The sequence below is a fragment of the Canis lupus genome, chromosome 14, assembly GCF_048164855.1.
Source record: "Canis lupus baileyi chromosome 14, mCanLup2.hap1, whole genome shotgun sequence".
NCBI lineage: Eukaryota > Metazoa > Chordata > Mammalia > Carnivora > Canidae > Canis > Canis lupus.
This window is the reverse complement of record NC_132851.1, coordinates 1976336-2002165: the sequence shown is the minus strand read 5'-3', so window position 1 is coordinate 2002165 and position 25830 is coordinate 1976336. Positions and strand designations below refer to the sequence as shown.

The 25830-nt window shown below is 44.4% G+C and overlaps 1 protein-coding gene across 8 annotated transcripts in view; it reads right to left on the bottom strand.

The window, feature by feature from the left end:
* Positions 1 to 18024, bottom strand: part of MATN2 (matrilin 2) — a 146239-nt gene extending 128215 nt beyond the window's left edge. For 2 of the 8 annotated variants that reach the window (XM_072773941.1, XM_072773942.1), the window contains exons 1-2: positions 17821 to 18024; positions 6994 to 7163 (exon numbers count right to left, since the gene is read on the bottom strand). In XM_072773941.1, coding sequence (XP_072630042.1) covers positions 6994 to 7138 — 145 coding nt within the window. In that variant the 5' untranslated portion in view covers positions 7139 to 7163; positions 17821 to 18024. The remainder of the gene's footprint in view (positions 1 to 6993; positions 7164 to 17820) is intronic. The other 6 variants (XM_072773945.1, XM_072773947.1, XM_072773943.1 and 3 more) reach the window with 4 other exon arrangements.
* Positions 18025 to 25830: the final 7806 nt, after the last annotated feature.

The window sequence follows — 25830 nt, the reverse complement described above, 5'->3', positions numbered from 1 at the left end:
CCTGCTGTGCCCTCTACCACCCTATCTGATCCTACTGCTCCACTGCACCCCCTGCCTGATACTGCTGTCCCACCCCTCTCCCCTACTTGATCCTACCGCCCACCCTCCTACCTGATTCTATTGCCCCACCTTTTCTGTGTCAAAACTTCTCCTTCCTCAGCCTCCGGAATATGATTCCATCTTGCTCTCCCAGATGGAGAAAGTGAAAGAAAACCAAGGATTACACTGGAGGTTTCACCATAGGAGCCAGAGAAGGGACATCAGGAGGCACGGAATCAATGATGTCATCACATCCTAGATGAGACCTGAAGATCACTGACTTCAACCACCTCCCTTTCTAAATGAACACCCTGGAGGACAGAGCAACTTGCCCAGTGTCACCTGCTAAGTAGAAGTGGAATCAAGACTGGAAACATCCAAATGGAAATGAAATCAACCATCTGTACATCTCATCTACTCAGTCGTTCAACAAGCACTGAGCTCTGCTGTGGGCTGGACCAGCACCAGGGCTTGAGGTCCTCAGACCCCAGGGTAACCAGCAGCAGTGGCAGCAGCACCTCCAAATATAGATGGGCATTTCATGGTCTGCTCAAAAACTGCTAAGGGAGCAATTTCGAGTGTGAGGTGCCTTTTTCTTTGTTCAAAAACACCTCTTCCCCTAAGCCACGCATCTTCTCCCTAAGAGGGGTGAGGGTGGGAGTGGGCACCTATTGCTTAACTTCTCTAGGCCTGGGCATCCTCTTCTGAAAGTGAGATAAACCAATAACCCGCCTTCCAGTGTTTTGTCTTTTTTCTCTCAGATTAAATGAGCTAGTATGTCCCTACTCACAGCAGGGGCTCCATAAATGAGAGCAACCTTCAGAGGTGCTGTGACACATGAGAAACAGTTTTTTTTTTTTTAAAGATTCTATTTATTTATTCATGAGGGACACACAGAGAGAGGCAGAGACACAGGCAGAGGGAGAGACAGGCTCTCTGTGAGGAGCCTGATGTGGGACTCGATCCCAGAACCCCGAGATCATGCCCTGAGCCAAAGGCAGACACTCAACCATTGAGGCACCCAGGAGTCTCAAGAAACAGTCTTTACCTTCAAAAGTGTATAGTCTAAAGGTAAAAACGAGACAAGTACAAAAATAACTAAAATAGGAATCTATCTGGGGTAAGTGCCACTGGTACTCCTTGAAATATAAGACACCTTTACAGAGGACCTGCGATGTACGAGGCCCATCCCAAGAGGGTCCTGCCCGCCTGGGAGAGGGAGGAGCTGGCCCTTGAGCTGGCCCTGGCTGATAACAGGCCTTGGCCAAGGGAAGATATGCCAGGTAGAAGAAAGAGGGTAAACAAAGCCCCTGCAAGCTCAGGGAAGGAGACAAAGTTCAAATCTTGATTAAGTGGCTTCAGGGTGTGTAAGACTTGTGGTCTCAATGGGTCTGTCACTCCAGGAGCCAAAAACTATGGCATCTGCTGTCCTCCCTCACTGAGGGTGCCAGCACATGTCAATTAGGAGGATTGTTTTAGGATGTGGAAATTCATTTACTGGCAGCCAACGCTGAAAATGTTAATAATTATCAACAGAGACAAAAACTTCCATTGGCAACAGAAAGTAGGACATTCTGACACTTAATTCTCTTGGCTGGTCCGTTCCTTCAGTCACATTGCTAATTTAGGAGGTTTCAGGTTCTTACATGAAACACACTGCAATTTTACTAACATTCTCATGTCAGGTTTACTTAGAAATGTATGCAGAAATAAAAATAAGTCCCTCATAAGTCCTGTGATTTCCAAGGAACAGAACTTGGGGCTGTATACAGTGAGTTCTTACATTGTCTTCATTAGCTTTATTTTTAAGTAGTAAATGAACCATGGTGAAGAAATTTCATTAAATTTTGTAGCCTCTACCCCTGAACACCTCTTGAATTTTTCCTAGCAGAGTATGTGTTGGCAGGGGTGGGGTGTGTGTGTGAGTTCTGCTCCCACCACCCCTTGACCATACTATTGGGCCAGCCTCCTTGAAAATCTCTATCTCCCACTTAAAACATTCTCTTTTAAAACACACACATGATTTCTGTGTGGATCAGAAGAGAAAGGAAAAGGTTTTGAGGTTCATTAGGAGAAACGAAATGAGCTAGATTGGTAAATTTAGAAAAGAAGGCAGATGTCAACAAGACCTCCTAAAAGACAACAGGTAGAGCCAGCCCTGAGAAGCATAGACAGTTTGTTCATTCTCCATCTAGAAGTGAGGGGAGTCAGGAGTACGGGAGAAGTTGGGGCAAAGGGTTAAGGTTTCCAAAAGGCTAATAGGAATCCACTGGTTGCCCTGGCAATAGGTCCATCCCCAAATAGCAATATAGGAAAGAGAAAAAATGCAAAATTGCGCACAAGTAAAACAGACAGTAATTAAGTGTGGAGGCCACATGACTCCTGGTTATTGACCTTGAAGGGAACCTAAGGAGGAGTTTGGGTGTTGGGGAGGTGATGTGTGCCACTGATAAAGAATGACTACAAAGCATATGAATCTGGAGGCTTTCACGGGCTTCTCCTCTGGGCACAGGGCACCTGCAGCCCCAACTCCATTGGCTAGCATGATTGCCCGGGAGGGACTTGGGGCTGGAGAAGGGGTTGGTAACCTACACATGTAGTCTCTCCCTACCCTTTGCCACAGCCCAGAGAGGCTGAGGCAGTCCAGATGTCAGAGTGAGTGGACTGAGGGTCAGCACTGATCACTACTGTTGCCTGCTAAAAGTCTTCCAGGGTTCCCATCTCTGACAAATGAAGCCCAAACTCTCTGTCAGGGCCCCACAGGCCCTGGGCCCTCAGTGATTTGGTTCCCTCCTTCAGGCCTGTTTCCAGCTTAGACCACCAGCCTCACAGATGTGGCAGTCCCCAGTGCCTGGCCAGATCCCACCTGCATGCTCTAGCCTCACTCCTTCTGCCCCTCAGGGAGGATCCCTGTCTTCACTAGGAATGCTGCCCTAAACCAGCTGTTTTCAAAGTGTGGTCTGGGGATCCCTAAGGGTCCCTGAGATCCCTTCAAAGGCCCGTAGGTCAGAACTATATCCATAATAGCATGAATGTTTGCTTTTTATATTCTTATTTTCTCATGAGTACATAAAGCGTGAAAATTTTATTAATGTGGCTTTAGTCTCCACATTGCAACTAACCTTTAAGAAACTATAATTTGTCAAGTTTTGGTGTCATGTCAAAAAAGGATGTTCACAATTATATAAAAAGGCTATTAAAATGCTTCTCCTTTCTCAGACTATGTATCTGTGAGGCCATATTCTCTTCACGCAGTCCAACCAAAACATTATGAATGGATAAGGTAAGAATCCAGCTGTCTTCGAATAAGCCAGACAGTAAATCAAAGATGTAGAACTGTGCCATTCTTCTATTTTTTTAACTTAGAAAATGGCATTTTTATACATGTATTTTTATTTATGTTATGGGTTATGTTGTGAGTTTATTATTGTTATTTTTAAATTAACTAATTAATTCATATATATTTAAGTTCTCCATTTCAATTTATAATCCAGGAAATATCAATAGATGTAGCCCTCATAAACAGAAGCCCTTTGGGATCCTAATAATTTTTTGCTGTAAAAGGATCCTGAGACCAGAATGTTTGAGACCCACTGCCTTGTGCTGAGTATACAGAGTAGGGCTACCACCCAGCTAATGTTGCTTCTGTTGCTCATTGATTCCATCAAATTAATGATCTATTTACACATTTGTCTCTCCTACCACACACATGCTTCCTGAGGGTGGTTGTTGTTCTTAAACCCCCTACATCTGCCACATAGCAGATACTCCAGATGAATGAATGAGGTAGGAGATAAGCCCATGTGGACACACGTCACTGATTACCACCTGGGCAGCCTGCAATCATTCATAGCAGGGGCAGATAAATACATGCCTTATTTTTTTATTTTAATTTTTTATAAAGATTTTATTTATTTATTCATGAGAGACACAGAGAGAGAGAGGCAGAGACACAGGCAGAGGGAGAAGCAGGCTCCCTGCAGGAAGCCCAACATGGGACCCAATCCTGGGACTTCAGGATCATGCCCTCAGCCAAAGACAGATGCTCAACCACTAAGCCACCCAGGTGTCCCTCATTATTTTTTTTTAATTAGCTTAAATTGTTACTGGAACTCTGACTTGAATTTACACATAAAATATAAACTTTAGGGTGGGGGGATGGGGTGACTGGGTGACAGACAGTGAGGGGGGCACTTGACGGGATGAGCACTGGGTGTTATGCTATATGTTGGCAAATCGACTCCAATAAAAAAATACCAAAAAAATATAAACTTAAAAAAAATCAGAACATTCAAATGAAGAATTAACCTAAGCAACAATTGTTTCTCTGTTAAACTTTCAGAGACACCCCTGCAAGTAAGTAACTAGTGAAATCCTTCATTCAGGGCATACCTTAAATACAGCCACCACGATTTGCCACAAAAGTGAAACGTGCCTGGGCAATCGTTAGAACATCAAAACCAGGGGATCCCTGGGTGGCGCAGCGGTTTAGTGCCTGCCTTTGGCCCAGGGCGCGATCCTGGAGACCCGGGATCCAATCCCACGTCGGGCTCCTGGTGCATGGAGCCTGCTTCTCCCTCTGCCTATGTCTCTGCCTCTCTCTCTCTCTCTCTCTCTGTGTGACTATCATAAAAATAAAAAAAAAAAAAGAACATCAAAACCAAGAAGCCAAGAAAAGGGAACACTCAACACGGAAGACATCATATTCTAAGAATAAAGAGAAAGTCACAGAACAGGGCAAGGACTACAGTGAATGTGGCTTCTGCAGCTTTGTTCCCTGTCAGAGGAAGACCACAAGCAGGTGACACTTGAGAATCCAGGCCAAAGTTGTGTTTGCCTTCTGGCTTCATGATTCTCATTCAAGCACGTTCACGAGTCCAGCAGCCTCCAGCACGTCCGGGAGCGGCCCCTGGCACTCTCGGGGGCAGGGAGATGTGCAATGTCCCATTCTCCCCCTAGGCCCTGGTACATTCTCTGGCAAAATGAGGAATGGGATGGGAGAGGTGTGAGGGGGGAAGGTGGTGTAATACTGGAGGTGGGTTGATGCCTTTGGCTTCTCTGATTTCAGAAGACAAAGAGTTTCTACTTCAGAGCCTGAGCTTGGGGCCAAGGAGAGGGCAGCGAATGTTGCCAGCTAGGGAAGACCCAGTGTGTGAGGGGAGGTATTTAGGGCCAAGAGGACTATGCTTTTCCAGCTAAGTGTGTGGTGGCTCATTCTGAAAGCCCCATCAGAAACCTAGCTGTGCAACTGCTGCTGGTGCAGTAGGATCAGGCATGCTCAGTCTGTCTCTCTCTCCACGAGCATCTGTGCGCACATACATACATACATACATGTATATACATGTTTATCACCTTGAAATTTGTGGGGGTTTTTAAGATTTTAAGAGGCAGAAGGTGAGGAGGAAGCAGACTCCCCTGCTGAGCAGGGGGCCCAATGTGGGGCTTGAGCCCAGGAACCCGGGATCATGACCCAAGCCAAAGGCAGACACTTACTTAACCAGGGGATCCACCCAGGAATCTCTTGAAATTTGTTTTTGAGAAGTTCTTCCATCAGTGTAATAAACATCCCCCAATCCTTGCCACACTTGCAAAAGTCCTATGTTTATGTCACTATGGAAACAGAGAGTCTCCGAAGACTGAAGATATGGCAGGTCCAGGATCATGGGGCCATCATTTAGTTAACATCAGTAAAGATGCTAACCTCTCAAAAGAGTGTGTTGGGTTCCCCTGGTCTCTGATTATGATTTTGAATGCTGAGGCTGCCGGGCAATTGGGCAGTTTGCTCAATGACCTTTGTAGGCAGCCAGATTCTGTCAGCCGGCTGACAGGCTATAAAACATAGTTTCAGAGAACTTCAAAGAGTGACCATGATAGTAATGCTATCATTCATTGCATACCTTCAATTTACATTTATTATTTATTTTCTCCTTACAAAAATATTCCCAGGTCAGCATTAGCATTCCCATTTTATGGGTGGGGAACTGAACTTCAGAGGGACAACACTGCCTAAGTATACACATCTGGTAAGCCGTCAGAGCCAGGACTTGAACCCAGGTCTTGCCAAAACTCATTCTCTTTCCACTGGCCAATATTCTTATTCCCTCCACATCCTGGGCTTACCAGAGCCTGTTTTTACAACCAGCTTCATTTATCCATAGTCTGCATGTTCTCATGATCTTTCCTTTTTCTTGGAGAAAGAGAAAAATTCACCTGAAGAAAACATGTTCATAACAGAACCTCAATATTATCTCTTCCTGATATCTTGACAGTGTCCCCACCTCTTTTCTGCAGCTGCTCCCACCTCCTACAAACCTCCTGCTCTTTTCCCCCTGCTGTCAAACAGGGAAGCATTATTAACACAGATTAGTTGGACAAATCCAATAAAAAAAAAAAACTCTCATAACACCCTTGTCCAGACAAGTACAACCAGGCCCTTTTTAGATCTTTTCCTTGCATATTGGAGAAAAGCCATGAGCCTCAGATTAAATGGAAGGCTTTGAAACAGAAAGGTTTCAGTTTCATTTTGAAAACTGCATGCAAAAAAAAAAAGAAAGAAAGAAGAAAGAAAAGAAAGAAAGAAAGAAAGAAAGAAAGAAAGAAAGAAAGAAAGAAAGAAGGAAGGAAGGAAGGAAGGAAGGAAGGAAGGAAGGAAGGAAGGAAGGAAGGAAGAAAGAGAAAGAAAGAAAGAAAGAAAGAAAGAAAGAAAGAAAGAAAGAAAGAAAGAAAGAAAGAAAGAAAGAAAGAAAGAAAGAAAGAAAGAAAACTGCATGCACTCCTGGCTGACGAGACCCATTCCCTCCCAGCACCCCCCCACCCCCCCTGCCCACACCCACCCACCCGGAGACCCGGGGATAGAAAGGCTTCCCGACTGACATGTATCCGTCCCCGGGTCTGGAGGTCCACACTTAACCACCTCCTCCTGCTTGCTGCATAGGTAGAGCCCCTGTCACTCACCCAGGAGGGCCGTCTGGGGATGGGTCCAAGCATGTCTCCCTCTGGAGATGGACCTCCAGGGAGTCCGCTCTTTGGCCTCAGCAGGGAGGACAAGGAGGATCTGTCCGAGGACCAACAGAAAGCAGCCCACCAGCATCTTTTCCATCTTCAGGAAGAGGAAGAAGGTAAAGCTGTGACAAATAGGAGAAAGAAGCAGGGTGAGATTTCCAGGTCTATTTGAACTCTAGGGGCTACAGACCCGCTGTGCCAGGTATCTTTTTCAGTATCGAAATGCCACTTGTCCATAAAAATGACATTTATGTGTTTCATCCTTAAGAAGTCAAGTAACTTCCAATGGTAGGTTCTTGGATACTCTACGCAGGGTATGCATATTAAAAATTTTTCATCACTTTCATTTCTGTAAGACTGAATGGAAAACTTGACAGGGGGAAAAAAATCTGTCCTAAAATTTTTCCTCAATTATTTATTATCAATTATTATAATCATATCTTGGATTTGGAAAAGGAAAAACTATATCTGAAGATTCCAAGTAACATATTCTTTCAGCCTAATAATAGTGTATGGTACAAATTACTATATATAAATTCCCAAGGGATCAATGTATGACTGATATAAGGTAGCATCACATAGCAAGCCTCCCAGCCTCCCTGCCTCCCACACACATCTATTAAGAGGCAGCATGGGGCAGTAGTTAAGTGCTTGGACTCTGGCACCAATCTTCCTGGCTTTGAATCCTGACGGACATTCACTGTGTATGACCTTGGCCAAGCTACTTAACCTCCTGAGCCATGTGGGACTATGGGATAATATTAGTTAATTGAGTGAATTTATACACACTCAGAATAGTGCCTGGCACACATGGGGAAGTGGGCACAAGCAAATGAGCAAAGGAGCTAGGGGACCAGAGAAGAATAGGATCAAACCCGGTGTTGAGCAGGAGACTCTTAGATGCATAAGGATTCTAACTCTGAATTGAGTTCCAGGGATCTGCAGGAGCAAGGGGATTTTCAACCAGAGAAGCACTCAGTCTACCAGAACAGCATCACCTTTACCCCTTTTCTGTATTGGTGCTGGAGGCTGGCTGGCATAAAGGCTCACTAGGACTCTAAGCAGGGAAGCGACATGATCAGAACCAGGTTTCCCCAGGATGGCCAATCTCCATGCTCCACATGGGATGACAAAGGTACTTGGCCACATGGTGAGTGATAGCAAGATTATTTTGCTTGGGGGCACCTGGGGAGCTCAGGTGTTTAAATATCTGACACTTGATCTCAGGATCATGAGATCAAGCCCTGTGTCAGGCTCCTTGCCTGGCATGGAACTGGCTTGAGATTCTCTCTCTCTCTCTGTGTCCCTTCCTATTACCCCCCTCACTATTTCTCTTTCTCTTTCTCTCACTCAAGTAAATAAATAAATCCTAAAAAAAAAAAAAAAAAAAGACTGTCTTGCCTGGCTAAACTTCATGGAGAAGGTAATGTCCTGAGACTAGGTTTAAATTTATTCTCTCATTTTCTATGAATATAATGAGTGTCATTGCAATTTATTAATTTATATAAATTAGGTAGGGAGGGGGAAAGATTTAAAGAGGAACAACATTTAAGTAACATCATTTGCATGTCAAATCTTTACTAAGTCCTTGTTTCATGCTTGGCAATTTCACCCAACTGACTTCATTTAATCTTCATATCTATCTCGTAGAAATCAAAATTATTACTTCTGCATTTTAGAGATGAGGACACAGAGGCTCAGAGAAGCTCAGTAACATGATCAAGGTCACACAGCTACAGTAAGTAGCAAAGCAGGGATTCAAACCCAGGGAAAGCAGGTCAATTTACCAATTCATTGACTAACAGAAAGCCCAGTCAGCAGTCAGCTGCAAGCCAAATCCCTAGAAAACAATTCGTTAAAGAGTATAGCTGTTCTGCTCTCAGAGGCAGGAACAGGACGGGGCTAGGGCAAGGATTATCTCCTAAAACTTAAAAAAAAAAAGACAAACTCAGTAATTAGTGATTTGTTCTTTCAACAAATTGCTCTCAGGAATTGACCTGGAGATAAACCCAGGCTGTCAACCTTCAAAGTCCACAGTTTCTCACACTTGCTGTATAGAACTAACTCACTTTTCCCTGTGCATTAAAATTATATTAAAACTAGCAAATATTTATTCAGCACGTACTATGTGCCAGGCACTGGGCCAAATGCTTTAAATGTATTAAGTCATTTAATTTGAACAGTAACTCAGAGAAGGTAGATAATTTACCTCAGGTCGTGCAGCTGATAAAGAGGTGAAGCTCCAAAGCACGCTGGCTCATTACTGATAACTACTGCCCCCAACTTTTTAAATGAATTAAACTCTTCACTAATTAGATTGGCCCCTTTTTATAGCTGTAACCGAGATTCCTTCTGAGAAAAGGAAGAACACTTAGAAGATTTTGCCTCTCTCTCTGGTTTTAAATCTACTATTTGCTTTCAAGCTTCCTGGGTATGTATCACATTTTATATGACATTGTAAGTGTGTTATGTCATTTATATGTGATTTATTATTTTACTGCTTTCCCCTTCTTCGTCCAAACTGAGAAAATACCAAGTCCCCCTTTATTTCAAAACTATACAACATGTGCTCTAGGCCTACTGCCAACCTGACATATTTGCATTTATATCCAAACATTTGAGACATGACGTGATGGGTGATTACCATTTTCAAAATAAACAATACCATTTCATGTGGTTGAGTTTACTGCTGATTTCAAGAACTGCTTGTGTTTTCAGGTCACCATCACTAACCAAAAGGCACTAAGGATAGGTGAAGGGTAGGGCGTGAAAAATAAACAGAACATGGGGCACATGGCTGGCTTGGTCAGTAGAGCATGAGACTCCTGATCTCAAGGTGGTGAGTTCAAGTCCCATGTTGCGCATAGAGCTTACTTAAAGAAAAAGAAAACACAGAACCAAGCATTTCTAGGTGTCTTAACACTGAGCAGGTTACTCCTATCCTGTCAGTGCCTCAGTCTCCTCATCTTTAAAGTGGGAATAAGAAATAGGCCTGGTTTTGTACGGATTAAATGAGTCCATATATATAAAGCACAGAGAACACTGAATGGCACATACTAAGGGCTCAGTAAGCTACTTGCTGTATTCTTATCAATATGCAATCAAACCAAGTAATGTAAAGTACACATTGTTCATTTTGTCATATTAAGCCATTTAACGCACATTAAATTGACCAGTATAATAGAATAATGACATGCAAATATATAACTTAAAAATACATGTTAGTATCTGAAAATATTGAAAACTCTTTCTTCAAAATGCAATGGCATGGCAAGTCACAAGCTGGTAGAAAAGATTTGTACAACCTATCTAATCTGTTATTTATATCTGACTATATGAACTCTTAAAAACTCAATAAGAAGAAGGCAAATAGCCCATCTGAAAATATGTGAAATATCTGAACAGTCACATCAGCAAAGAAGATATTTGGATGACAAATAGAAATATGAAGACATGTTCAACATTCTTAGTCATTAGAAAAATGCAAAGTAAAACCACAGTGAGGTTCCATGACAAATCCACTAGAAAAACTAAAATTAAAAAGACAGATATAACCAGATATTGGGAATATGTGGAGAAATGAAAACCCTAATACATTGCTGGTAAGAATACAAAATGGTGCAGCCACTCTGAAAAACAAATCGCCAGTTTCTCATGAATTCAATATACGTTTGCTAAATGATGCAGCACAGGTGACCAGCTGTCCTGGTTTCCCAGAACTGTCCATGTTTGAGCACTGAAAGTTCTGCATCAGTCCTAGAGAGATTGAGAGATTTCATCTTGCCACCAGCAACCCCAATCCTTAGAATTTACCCCAAAGATAGGAAAACACATTCACACAAAGACTCATACTCAGATGCTCATAGAAGCTTTATTTATTTATTTATAAAAGCTAAAAACAGGATACAACTCAAATGTCCACACACTGATGAATGAAAAATAAACTGTAGTGCATCCACACAATGGATTACTACTCAGCAATTAAAGGTTGAATCTTAAAATAATTATGTTGAGTGAAAGCAGCCAGATACAAAAAGACCATATACTATATGATTCTATTTATGTGACATTCAGTAAAGAGAAACAGTATATGACAAAAAGCAGATCAGTGGTTCCAGGGCCTGGGGGTGGGTAAAGATCAGCTACAAAGGGACACAAGGGAAATCTGGGTGGGTGGGTGGATGATGAAAGTGTTTATATCACAAGTATGGTGGAGGTCACATGACTCTATGCATTTGTCAGAACTCATCAAATTGTCCCCTAAAAATAATTAATTTTATTGTATGTAAGCTATACTTCAAAAAAGCTATTTGAAAGAAACCAAAGGAATGGGGGAAAGAATATTGTATACAGACCAACATAAAACCAATATGACAATATTAATACAGGCAAGATAGATTTTTTTTTAAAAAATGCAGTGGCAGTGAAACAAGAAAAAAAGGTCAGTGCATGGAACCCATATTAATAATGTTTCTCGCTGGGCACTTAGAGCTGCTTGCATTTGAAGAGCAGGAACCAGTTCTAGCTGGGAAGTGGACTGATGCTTGCGAAACAGTTCCTTTCATGTATGTGCATAGGGAGATTTTTGTGCTGGGAAACAGAAGTTAATTCAATCTGAACAGATTCCATGAAGCATTTAGGGGCACAGAAAGAATATTTTTTAAAAAATACAACAACTTGGACTTTTGTTTTCACATTTTTTCTCCTCTCCATGGGACAATGAGTCTTTTCATTTAGCCTTAGCAAGAAGGTGGGGAAGGAGAGAGAGGAGATCGCTCTGACCCTCTCAGCCTTGGGTTCTTCTAAGCATCACCATTCCAAGTAGATTGTCAAGCGAGTGGAATCCCACCAAAGCCAGCAGGATGTGCTGTGGGCCTTGAAAGGAGAGGCCTGCCCCTTTTAGAATACCCCATGTGACCCCAGTTAGGTAACTTATCCCTCTGGGTTTTAATGAGTCAGCTGTCAAAGGAGAGATGTGGCTTGCGAATGCTTCTTGGCCTACAGCAGGCCACAGGCCAGCACAATCCTGCCATCCTAAAGTAGCCTGGACATAGCTTTCTACAAGGTGGTAAACTGCCTCTGGACAAGAATAAAAAGAGGGTAGGCCATTCATACTTAAGTGCCTGCTATGTGCCAGGGCATTTTGTATATTATCATCTCATTCGATCCCTACAATCAATCTGTCAGGTGAACAAGTTTCCAATTTCATGAATGAGACACTGAGATTCACAGATGGGCACTCTCCAAGGCCTGAGAGCTAGCTAAGTGGCAAAGCCAAGCTCCTCTCCCCACCATCTCTCAGGCCAGAGGAACTCAGATTCTTGTCATAGCTGGGTGCCTGCCTCCCTCCACACTGGTCCCTTGGCCTAGAAGTTCTACATTAATTAAAATTGCATTCATTCCTCAAGGCTCAGCTCATTGTGTTACCCATTCTCTAAAATGTTCTCCAATTTTCCCAATTAGGATTGACTTTTCTATACACCGCTAACAATGGGTTCATTGTCTGCTCTAGCACTTGGTTTCTTTTTCTTGCTACCAGATCTGTCTCCCTGACTGGTCTGTGAGCTGTTCCTTGGGACCTTGTCATTACTGTATCACCCATGTGCTGGGGGCTGAATTTTATAAATATGTTTTTAGAAAACAGACAGACAAATGTTGAATAAACACATTTACTGACCAATAAAAGACCAATAAATGTTGAATCAAACTGGCCCCAGTTCTGCAGCTAACAACTGCCAAGTCCTAGCTCTTGTCTTTCTCTGTAGTTTATTTGCCTGAATATAGGTGGCCCTGATGGCTATCTCCTATGATGGGAGGATTCTCTCCCTCAAATTTCTTGGCCAAGTTAAATATGTAATTTTAAAAGGATATAGGTGAAATATCAAATATTTAGTCATAATAACTAATCAACTTAGTCACAAATGCACATTCAAAACTGTTTAAGTTATAAAACAATATATCACTGTGGAAATATGGTTTTTTTCATTAAAAATGTTTCATTAAACAATGTTTTCAAATGCTTGCCCTTTAAGCATCACTATTCTGTCAACACTAAAGATACTTTTTGAGTCTTCTAACCTCTTCACTTGGTCTAAGTTGTCTGAGATACAGCACTTTCCAGACCCATAGCTGACGCTATCACTGGAGGTTTTATCTCCCGTCAGCAGGTGCCACTTATGTAACATGAGGACAGTATATGTCCTGGAGGCCCAAAATCACCATCTCAGCAACTTAGTTATTCATTGTGTTGTTCTTTAAAGGATTGTATCCAGCATCATCCAATCCTTGCAGAATTGTGAAATTCTGCCCTCAAAAATAATTAGAAAATTTGAGTTAATTTTTATTCTTTTGATGTGTATCTATACATATCTAAAACTAGCACATTGATTGAGAATGTTTTGTGTATTTGAGATTGTTTAATTGTGTTTTGTGATTTGAGAATGTTTAATGTACCTTCCCCAAACAGCAGTTTGTTCAAAATATTTGCTAGAGTCCCTGTTCTTTGAGAGCCTTTGCAAGGCCTCAAATATAGGGCAATTTCTTCTTTTTCTAAGGAATAATTTTTTTGGGGAAAAAAAACCTTTCCTTCATATTTTGGTATATATGATCATTCCTTCCATATCTTTTTTTCCCTTCCATGCACTCAAGCACCAAGTCCTGCCATTTTTTTCTCCATGATGTCACTCATGTCTTCTTCCCTTTCCATACATACCAAGGTCACAGCCCTAGAACTTTATTCCCATCAGAGAGACCACTGGCAGTTATCCTCCAATTTCTTCCTTCCTCTCTTTTCTTAGTACTACCCCCACTTTTTTTTTAATTTTTTTTCAATTTTTATTTATTTATGATAGTCACAGAGAGAGAGAGAGAGAGAGAGGCAGAGACACAGGCAGAGGGATAAGCAGGCTCCATGCACTGGGAGTCTGATGTGGGATTCGATCCCGGGTTTCCAGGATCACGCCCTGGGCCAAAGGCAGGCGCCAAACCGCTGCACCACCCAAGGATCCCCTACCCCCACTTTTTAACCAGACTTGTGACAGGCTGGAATAAAGACCATGGCTCCCAGTTCTCCCTTCTTGCCTTTGTGACTACATGCTGGCCAGGGGATGGCAGTGGACATGGTATGTACAACTTCTGAAAAGCATCCTAAAGGAGGGATGGGAACGACCTCCTTGCTTTTCCCCTTCCTCCTGGCTGGAATGAGGACATCGTGGCTGGATACCCAGCAGTCATTTTGAACCATGATCCACGATGGAAACAGAAGCCGTGCTACATGGTAAGGCAAGGCACAGGACTGTGGGTGCCTGACCCCACCCTCACCCTGGACTCACTGCCTCCAGGCTTCTAGAATGCAAGACAGAAATCAACTTCCTTCTTTAAGCCACTGTTATTTCAGGTTTTTTTTTTGTAAGGTGGAATTGAACATTCGTCCTAACGAATAGACTATTTCTAAGTCTCTCCTACTGAATCCATCTAGCACCAGGGCTGAATTCAATCTTCCCAACACACTATTGTGCTAATCAGACTCCTGCTCAAAAGCTGCCAGTGACTTCCAACTTTCACGTGCCTATCGGATAAAATCTAGATTCCTTAGTTTAGCATTCAAAGCCCTGTCACCTGGCCCTGTGTTGTAATGCTACACTGCCCCACCTACCCCACCAAAACACACACACACACACATACACACAGACACACACACATTAACCCTTCATCCAGCCCCACCCCATAACCTTACACAACGTCTTTTACTCTCTGCTGGTTGGATTGAGTTGATAACAACTGACATGTGGGTAGGTAGTCACTCCCTCTCAAAATGAACTGATGGAAAGAACCCAAATGATACACTGTGCTGGAGTCATACATGAGATATTATGCAGCAAGAGAAAAGAATGAATTACCACTTCATGCATTAACATCATACATGTACAAACATATTATTGAACAAAATAAAATTCAAAATAGATAAAACTAATCTACTATCATAGGAATCAGGATAGTGGTTACACTTAGGTGTCAGTGCATAGAAAGAGGCATGAAGGGAGTTTGGGGTCCTGAAAATGTTCTATTGATTCATCAGAATGCTGATTACACGTTCATGAGAAATAATCCTGCTGTATCCGTGCTTTGTGGCATCCGAAGTCCCATAACCTGGCCTTACGCTACAATGCTAACCTCAACAATTCCCCCCAGCCATCCCCTCCCCGACACACATACAAACACACACATATACCAGCAGACACATGGGGCCAAGACTGGAACCCAGGTCCCTCAGGTGCCCAGCTCAGTGTGTTCTGGGTTGTACCTCCACTGCCTCTCATCACTGACATCGTCATTACCACCAATTCGTGACAACAGCTCAAGCCTCTGGAATCAAGCCCAGCCCTGCCTTCCTCTCTGAGTCCCCTCCAGGATCCTGTCAGGTAAGGCAGCAATGGCTGTCTGCCAAGCCACATGGCAGGGTTCAAAGATGACCTCACAGTCTGGAGCTCCAAGTGGCAACTGGTCCCTTGGAAGTGCCTCTGGCGCTGTTTACTAGCAACAGTGACGACATGCTCCACTTTCCATGGCACTTCAGCCTCCATCTCCCCATGACCCTCCTGAGCTATTCTCATATGCACATTAAAGAGGGCAGCCCTCCTGAGCATCCCTAAAGATGGGGAGTCCCAGGGACATGGGTGCTGCAGACCAGAGAGCAGTGAGTCCTGAGGAAAGCACTTAGAGACTCTCTTACCCACTTGACTGGCCTTAAACTCAACCACCCACCCCTCAGTCTTAGCACGTCCGCTGTCACTGCCTTCCCAGTTTCACACCCAACACCGTGTGCTTGCCAGCGTTTACACCCATCACACCCTTTGGCCTGCTTTTCCTGAGACCTGAGCCTGTCTCTACCACTTTCTCCAGCCACACCCCTGCCTTACTCCTTGCCTTCTTTTAGGCACCAGTCACACCTGTTTCGAGGAAAATTGTGGGATTTCCTTCTAGAGCCTCCAAAGACCCTCTTATTGCTTTTCTATCTTTCAAGAAGCAATCATCTATTTCCTTTTCTTTAAATTATTTTTAAAGATTTTATTTATTTATTCATGAGAGACACACACACACACACAGAGAGAGAGAGAGGGAGGCACAGACATAGGCAGAGGGAGAAGCAGGCTCCATGCAGGGAGCCCGATGTGGGACTCGATCCCAGGTCTCCAGGATCACACCCTGGGCGGAAGGTGGCGCTAAACCACTGAGCCACTGGGGCTGCCCACCTTTCTTTAAATTTTGAGCCACATTACTCAAGCCACATTACAACCACCTCTTGCTGAACAGAGATACATAGTGTTCGCTGATAAGAGCTTAGGGCCTGACAACCATATGAAGGTATCTCAGAGGGGGACTCTGCTATGGCATCTCCAGTGAGTGAGCTCAGGCCACAGTGGCTCCAGTTTGCTTGTGTCTGGATGCTAGGAGCAAGGTACCCTGGAGCCCTGGTTTACAAAAGAGTCCTGGCAGCTGGGAGGCCTGAGGCTGAATTCTACTGGCAGGAATAAAAGTATGAACAGGTAGTAAAGAGCCACAGATCTCTGCTTTCCCAAGGGGATTCTAAGGCACCAAACTTCACTGTCTAAGAGGAAACTTTCCAGGCCATAAATCCATTTTGGTATCTTGATATGATCTTATGACAGTGTCCCTGAGAAAGCAGGCAAGGAGAGCTATGCAGGAGTGGAGTCCAGAATGGAAAACCCCAGTTAAACACATATGATTATCTGTCATTTTCATGTATCTGTGATGAGGCTATCTTCCTGAGTTGGGGAGGTGGTGAGTGCTCACAGGAACTCCTTGCTTTCCCTGGAAAGAGGGGTCATGAAACTCACTACCTAGCGTTAGGATGTGCCTGGAACTGTTCGAAGGACTTTAATTCTCACAGCCCTGCAGGTATTACCAACCGCATTAGACAACTGAGGCATAGAGTAGTTAAGTAACTCCAAGGTTACCAACCTGTGAGCTTCACAGCTAGCGTTTGAACCTCGGCAGGCTAGTTCCAGACTCTGTGCCCTTGACCACCAGCCCCCACGACCTCCCTTCTCCTGGAAGGCCCATTCAGTGCACTGGGTGCAGCTGCAGCCTGGCTCCCTGATTTATGACAATTTGAAACCCAGTCAGTCGGGTTAGCTCAGAGTGGCTGTCTGTCCGAGGATCTACCTTCCCACGGTCCCATCCTGGAGCCATGAACCACACGGAGTCCGCAAGCCTCTGTCCCCTCCGCAAACCGTCCTGGCGGTTTCCAGCGACTCGCACACAACGCCCTCCCCTTTCTGTCCCTCCTCCACAAAGGAGAGACACCGCAGGGGACCGAGGCCCAACACAGATGCCGCGGCCGGCCGGGGGGCGAAGCCGACTCACGCCTCACGGCCGCCCCACGAGTCTGTCTCCCCGGGGCCGCGGGAGCCGGGCCCGGAGTCCCCGCGGCGGGACACAGCGCCCCCGCCGGGCCCTGCAGGACGCCGGCCGCGCCGGGAGCCGAGCCGGGAGCGCGCCCGCTGGGCCGCCGGGGGGGGGGGGGGGGACCCCGTTAGTCCGCCGTCGGCCCGCGCGCGCCCAGCCGGGGCCGCAGCTCCTGGCGCGCGTCGGGGCCGCTCGGGGGCCTGGTGCAGGCGGCGCGCCGGGCCGCGGCGGCGGGGGAGGGTGTGCGTGCGCCGGGCCGCCCCAGCTCCGCGGGCCCCTCGGTGGGCCCCGGGGGCAGCGCCTCGGGGCGGCGGGGCCACGCGGAGCCCGGCGGAAGCGCGCCCCGCTCACCTGCAGCCGCCCGCGCGGGCGCGGCGCCCCGGGGCTCGGTCGTCGGCCTCCCGAGAGACGCGGTCCTGCCCCGGCGCTGCTCGCGCGAGCGCTGGAAGAACCCGAGCCGCGGCCGCCGTCTCCTCCCTCGCCGCTTCCTCCAAGTCCCATCCCAGAGCGCTCCCTCGCTCGGCTGCCTGCGCGGCCCGGGGCCAGGGCGGGAGGGCGGCGGGCGGCGGCGGCGGGCGGGAGGCGGGAGGCGGGAGGCGGCGCCGCGGCGAGGCGAGGCGAGGCGAGGCGAGGGTGGGGAGCGGGCGGGCTGGAGGAGGGCTGTCGTCCTCGGGGACCGGGCGGCGCGGAGAGGGGGCGGCCGCGAGCGCAGCCCCACCCCGGCCGGGCGCCCCGTCTGCTGCCACCCCGCTCCTCTCGGCCCCTCCGCAAGCCCAGGCGGGATTCGGACTCTGGGGGTCCGGACGGAGGCTCGGAACAACAGAGGCTTTGAGGGACTTGGCGGGGGGGGGCACCTCCGGAGGGCAGGGAGGCCTGGCAGGGGTACTCTGACCTGAACTTGAGGTCATGATCTGCAGGAGGCATCCATCCACGATGGTGATGAAGAAGAAATGGCGAGAATGGGATAATTGGTGACAAGTGCCAGGCCCTGTCTTGGCAGCGCCCAGAACACCCCACCAGTGCCGGTTCGTATTAACAGAGCATCCACTGGCCAGGGACCAGGCCGGGCCTCTGGGGGTGAAAGTCGACCTCTGACAGGACTTTTGAAGATATTTGCAACTTTATAAGGTGGGAGAACATGACCTTAGGGGTCCCTGCAGAACATAGGAGGGATGCAGATGACAGGATTGGTCAGCGGCAGGGAAAGGGGCTGGCAAGCCACTCCACACACTGCATGCCGCTCCTGACCAGCATGGGTGAGTGGGCAATGTACACCAGGCCAGCACATCTCCTAATAATGGCTCCAAAATTCTATCTCCAAACCACTAACTCAACCCACCCAGCTCAGGTTTTAACAAGCTACAGGAGAAAGGCAGCAAAACTAATGAGTTTCAAAACCTTTGGAGGTGCCAGGGTCTGATAATTTAAGTGCTCTTGGCTGCCTTAACTCCTTTTACTGCCTTGCCTAACCATCACTCCTATTTTATGATCGAGGTGCTTTCTGGAATATAAATGAACACCATGTACAAAATCAATTCCTCAGAAAAGCTCCAGGAGTGGGATTTAAAAATTCCAGCCATAAAGCAAGGGGTTAACACACTCAGCCATCAGGCAACTCCATGGCGCCATATGCAGAGAAAAAAATCTTGGATTCATGTTCCCTTGTCTCCCTAATCTGCACCTTAGGCCCACCAGGCACTCTTGGCTACCCAGCCAATCAGAAATAGTTTCTTTGTGTGTCTTTGGGAGGAGGTAGGTAGAGGTCAGAAAGCAAAGAAAGTCTTCAGGAAATGTTTGGTCTCTGAAGTCTTGGATCCCACAGAAGAAAATTCTTCCTGAGTCTGGGCCAGTGAAAATCCCCTAGGAGCTGGGAAGGTTGAGTTGCAGTTTATGGAAACTTGCATTTAAAATGTGTTGCCTTATTCCAAGACACCAGTATGATCCAGTAATTTACTGAGAAAACAATAGCAATTCCAAAATCCTTCCAAATTTGAAGGAATTGTAACTGAGTAACTGGTTCCAGGGACTCCAGTATATGCCAACTAAAATGGGTGTTTTTCTCCAGGGAATTCTATCAGAATTCTTCAGAATATGAATCTCTGTACATAGCACTCCTGGGGCCAAGTCAAATAGGTTAATGAGTTGTTCTACCTTGTGGAATGATCTTCAGTTCAGATCTGCCAGAAAAAAATGAAGCAAAAGCGAGCTCAATGTCTTGAAATATCAAATCAGAAAAAATAATTCCTTAACTTCCCTGTTACCTTCTAGGTGAATGCAATTTGATAACAGAGGCTCTTGGGGAAAGCCCAGATTTGCCCTTTCTGCCAGAGGCCTTGCTACCAGCATAGTGTGCAGAGAATCTTATTCAGAAGTATGGGTTTAAGATTTTCAGTTCTCATGCAGGCAATTGTATAAGTAGACAAGAATGAGGGCATATAGTATCTGAAAGTTCAAGAGTTAGTTGAAATGGATAAATTAAAAATTTGTTAAATTTAAAAATTTAATTAAAAATTTAAAATTAAAAAATGTTTAAATTCATTACACCTTATAGCTATACAGGGTTCAAATCTCAGTTCTGTATTTCCACATGTGGTCTATTGTGGAGTTAGGACTGGGGTGGGGGATATCATTTGACCCAGGACTCACATTTGTGATTAACCTCATAGAGACTTTTAACATATGAATTCATCTGTTCCTTATAGACATTAAAACTTTCTGTTTTGTTATGGTTTGATTGAAACAGACTGAGACTATTAAATGAAAGGGGACCAGAAACCAAAGTGCAGACAGGTTGGTTCACAGACCTATAACCCAAAATAAACCTTGTACTGAATGGGTGAGGAGAAATGTAAAATTGCAGGTTTACCTCCCTTGCACTGTTTCTCAAGGTGATTGATGATGCTTGAGTCCCATGTAAACTGTTGGCACTCCCCATTCTCTCATCAAGGAGAAGGGCAGGATGTCTTACATAGGAAAGGAGACATTTCTCCTTTGGACCAGCTGCCAACTGGTTGGGACTGGAGGTTCAGATGGGAGCATTGCAAGGCTGTGGTTGGGTTTGTACTCCAGCCCAGGACAATGCTTCCTCCTGGATGCCCCATCAACATAGACAACTGGTTCCATGTCCAGGAGATCCTCCTTGAGGACAAGCTGGCTGATGGTACTGTTGTCCAGTACCAGTGAAATGATTTCTAAAAAAAAAAAAAACAAAAACAAAAACATTCCACCTTGGAAAGACAAGATGAAAGTGATCAGGAAAAAAAACTATAGCAAGTCAAAATTTTATTTAGGAAAACAATATACACTTCAAAGAGGACTCAAATGTTTTTATGTGATCTTGAACTCGGATCTTTTGCTCCTGAGGCCAGGGACCAGGAGCAAATATTTTCTTGTTTTCAGATATTGCCCTATGCCATCCCATAGAAGGGAACTGAACCTGGAATTTAGAGCCTTATAATGTTTGCAAAATCAAGTTGATGAGGCTACCTATTAAAAATGAGATGAGATAATAGCACGGGCTGGGGAGTTTTAACATATAGGCAAGAGCAAGTGGAAATCTGACTTGTTCTCTTGGATATCATCAAGGCTAAAACATGGCCTCTCTTCCTGGAGACTAATTTCCCCTTTTGAGTGGAAGATGGACCTGCTATGCATGGAAGTGTCAGTCACTCCACTGCTTCTTTCATTCTTAAATCTAGGAATTGGCACAAAGAGGTCTGCTGTTAGAAGCCAATAGCCTCATCCCTGTGACACTCAATTGACTACCTTCACTCAATGCTGTTAATAAATTGATGTCTACATTGGTTGCCTGGTGTGAAATCAGACTGCATATTGCAATACTTGGGCAATACCATGTGTATCTGTCCTAAAAATTCTCCAGGATGCTGGCAGAGCTCAACAATGGCAACTCAAGAATAACAAAATATCTGAAGTCAGGACTTTTACATGTTCTCTCTTGCTGAAGAAAATAGCTGGGATGTGGTTATTACCGGGGTTCAACAAAAGGGGAAACGCTACAGATGGTCCAGTGGAAAGAATAAGGCAATGCACTGCGGAGAGTCACAATAAATCATAAGATGGAGAAAAATAAGACATAGTGAATAAAGTGAACAATTTCGTTGGGAGAGCAGTCTTTGAAAAGGAGCAATGGAAATGTCTTGACTCATTTAAAATGAGAATTGACAAAGCAATTACCAAGTACAGAAAGTGCCAAAACATTACTGGCTACCCGTATACTATATGTGAACAAAAAGAGATTGAGAAGAGGATGCAATAACCAAAGTTTTAAACAGGTGAAAATGTATTCTAGTTAGAGTAAAATGTCTAAGACAGCCTGGCATCCCTGGTCAGGCCTAATGAGAGAGCTCTGACTAGCACTGCTTCACCTTTAGCTCCAGCCTATGCGTGGGGGCAGAATAATGTTGTCAGAACCATTTCTGAAAATCAATTACAGGCATACCTCAGAGATACTGTGAGTTTGGTTCCAGATCACTGCAATAAGGCAAGTATCACAATAAAGGGAGTCAAGTGAATTTTTTGGTTTCCCAGTGTATACAAAAATTACATTTTTAAAATATTTTTATTTAAATTCAATTTAGTTAACATACAGTGTATTAGTAGTTTCAGGGGTAAAATTTAGTGATTCATCAGCTGCATAGAACACTCAGTACTCATCATATCAAATGCCCTCCTTAATGCCCATCACCCACTTACCCCACCCCCTCACCCACCTCCCTTCCAGCAACTCTCAGTTTGTTCCCTATAGTTGAAAGTGTCTTACAGTTTGCTTCCCTCTGTGTTTTTATCTTATTTTATTTTTCCTTCTTCTGTGTTTATCTGTTTTGTTTCTTAAATTCTACATATGAGTGAAATCATATGGTATTTGTCTTTCTCTGATTTATTTTGCTTAGCATGATACCTTCTAGTTCTATCCACGTCATTGCAAAGGGCAAGATTTCATTCTTTTTGATGGCTGAGTTATATTCCATTGTATATATACATCACATCTTCTTTATTCATTCATCTGTTGATGGATCTGGGCTCTTTCCATAGTTTGGCTATTGTGGACATTGGGGGTGCATTAACTATTATTAACTTTGGGGTGCATGTGCCACTTCAAATCACTGTGTTTGTATCCCCTGGATAAATACCTAGGAGTGCAATTGCAGAGTCGTAGGGTAGCTCTATTTTTTAACTTTTTGAGGAACCTCCACACTGTTTTCCAGAGTGGCCATACCAGCTTGCATTCCCACCAACAGTGCAAGAGGGTTCCCCTTTCTTTGGATCCTTGCCAACATCTGTTGTTTCCTGACTTGTTTAATTTTTTTTAAAGATCTGATTTACTTATTTGGGAGAGAGAAAGAGTACAGGAGAAGAGTGAGAGTGAGAGGGAGAAGCAGATTCCCTGCTGGACACAGAGCTTAACATGGGACTCTATTCCCAGGACCCAGATTATGACCTGAGCCGAAGGCAGATGCTTAACCGACTAAGCTACCCAGGCACGTCCTGACTTATCAATTCACACTGTAGTCTATTAAGTGTGCAAAGCATTATGTCTGTACAATACATAACTTAATTTATTTTATTATTATTATTTTTTTACATAATTTAAAAAGATTTTATTACTAAAAAATGCTAAGCATCATCTGAGCTTTCAGTGAGTTGTAATCACTGATCACAGGACTCCAAAAGCACAAATGACTGAAGAAAAAAATAGATAAATTAGAATTCATCAAAATTAAAAGCTTTTGTGCTTCAGTGGACACCATCAATAAAAGGCCACCCACAGAATAGGGAAAGTCTTTTGCAAATCATAGATGGATAAGAGACTTGTATCTGGACTATATAAAGGATTTTCATGCTTTAATAACAAAAATGCAGCCCAATTTATAAATGGTCAAAGTTTCTGAATAGATATTTCAGCAAAAAAAGATATTCAAAGACATCCAAGATCTATAAAGAACTTATTAAACTCAACACCCAGAAACAAACAATCCAATCTTGAAATGGGCAAAAGGCATGAACAGAAATTTCACCAAAGAAGACATACACATGGCCAACAAGCACATGAAAAAATGCTTCACATCACTTGCCATCAGGGAAATACAAATCAAAACCACAATAAGATATCACCTCACACCAATGAGAATGGTGAAAATTAACAAGACAGGAAACAACAAATGTTGCTGAGGATGTGGAGAAAAGGGAACCCTCTTGCACTGTTGGTGGGAATATAAACTGGTGCAACCACTCTGGAAAACTGTGTGGAGGTTCCTCAAAGAGTTAAAAATAGAGCTACCCTACAACCTAGCAACTGCACTACTGGGTATTCACCCCAAAGATACAGATGCAGTGAAAAGCCAAGACACCTGCACCTCAATGTTCACAGCAGCAATGTCCACAATAGCCAAACTGTGGAAGGAGCCTCGGTGTCCATTGAAAGATAAATGGATAAAGAAGATGTGGTCTATATACACAATGGAATATTACTCAGCCATCAGAAATACCTACCATTTGCTTCAACGTGAATGGAACTGGAGGGTATTATGCTGAGTGAAGTAAGTCAATCGGAGAAGGACAAACATTACATGGTTTTACTTATTGGGAAATAAAAAAAATAGTGAAAGGGATTATAGTGGAAAGGAGAGAAAAATGAGTGGGAAAAATCAGAGAGGGTGACGGAACTCCTAACTCTGGGAAATGAACAAAGGGTTATAGAACGGGAGGTGGGCGGGGAGATGGGGTAACTAGGTGAGGGGCACTGAGGAGGGCACCTGACAGGATGAGCACTGGATGTCATACTATATGTTGGCAAATCGAACTCCAATACAAAATATACATACAAAACAAAACAAAATAAAAACAAACAAAAAAAGATTTTCAAATGGTCAACATGCAAGTGAAAAGATGCTCAACATAATTTGCCATTGGAGAAATGCTAATCAAAACCACAAGACATCACACCCACTAGAATGACTATATAAAAAAAAAAAAAAAAAGACTGGCAAGTGGTTCTACCAAAGCCTGCAGGCCAGTGCCTGTCCTTGCCCTGGCCCTATTCCCATGGCCCTACCATAAAACAATGGGAAAGACAATTCTTGGCAGGAAGCTGCCCCCAGGGTACTGCACAGAAAGCAGACTGGAACACATCTTCTCGTTAAAAAGGACTACTCACTTGTCCTGGAGCTTCAGCCCATGGGACAGGCTTCTGGTTTAGCACATACCTAGAGGCTATGGAAATGCTCTCAGGGAGTGTAGGCTGGGGGGATGTGCCTCACTATAGCTTGTCAGTACCACCCAGCACGTGGCTCATACACTTGTCTCCAGACAAGAACCCCCAGTTTCTGCAAAAGTCACCAAGGGGACACCTCCAGATCACCTGGTCTGGAGGCCAGCAGGGTTTACAATAATGGTCTCATAGGTCTGTATATATTCGCATACCTTAAAAGCTGCTGCCTGAGGGCCCAGCTTCCAATCACCCTGAAACTAGGTGCTGAGGGAGATCCCTCTCTCTGGAACACTCACAGGTCTTGGCACTTTCTTAACGACTGGGACCTATCAAGAATAAAGCAGGCAGCAAGGTTCAACAGTTAAGTTTCATCTCCTACACAAGACCACTCCTTCACGATCGACTGGTGGCTGTTTCATCTGATACACAAAAAGGAGCACAGAGAGTCAAGCACAATGAGGAAACAGAGGAATGTGTTCTAAATGAAAGAACAAGATACAACTTCAGGAAAAAACCTTAATGAAACAGAAATAAGTAATTTACCTGAGAAAGAGTTCAAAGTAATGGTCATAAAGGTGCTCACCAGGCATGGGAGAAGAAAGCATGAACACAATGAGAACTTCAACAAAGAGAAACTATAAGAACATACCAAACATGGTGCCTGGGTGGCTTAGGTTTGTTACGCGTTTGCCTTTGGCTCAGGTTATGGTCCCAGGGTCCTGGGACCAAGCCCCACATAGGGCTCCCTGCTTAGCAGGGAGTCTGCTTCTTCCTCTCCTCTTCCCTTGTTCCTCCCTCTACTTATGCTCTCTCTCTCTCTCAAATACATAAATAAAATGTTTTTTAAGGGATCCCTGGGTGGCGCAGCGGTTTGGCGCCTGCCTTTGGCCCAGGGCGCGATCCTGGAGACCCAGGATCGAATCCCACATCGGGCTCCCAGTGCATGGAGCCTGCTTCTCCCTCTGTCTGTGTCTCTGCCTCTCTCTCTCTCTCTGTGACTATGATAAATAAATAAAAATTAAAAAAAAAAAAAAAGTAAATGTCAAAAAAATAAATAAATAAATAAAATGTTTTTTAAAAATTAAATTAAAGGGACATCTGGATGGCTCAGTGGTTGAGCATTTGTCTGCCTT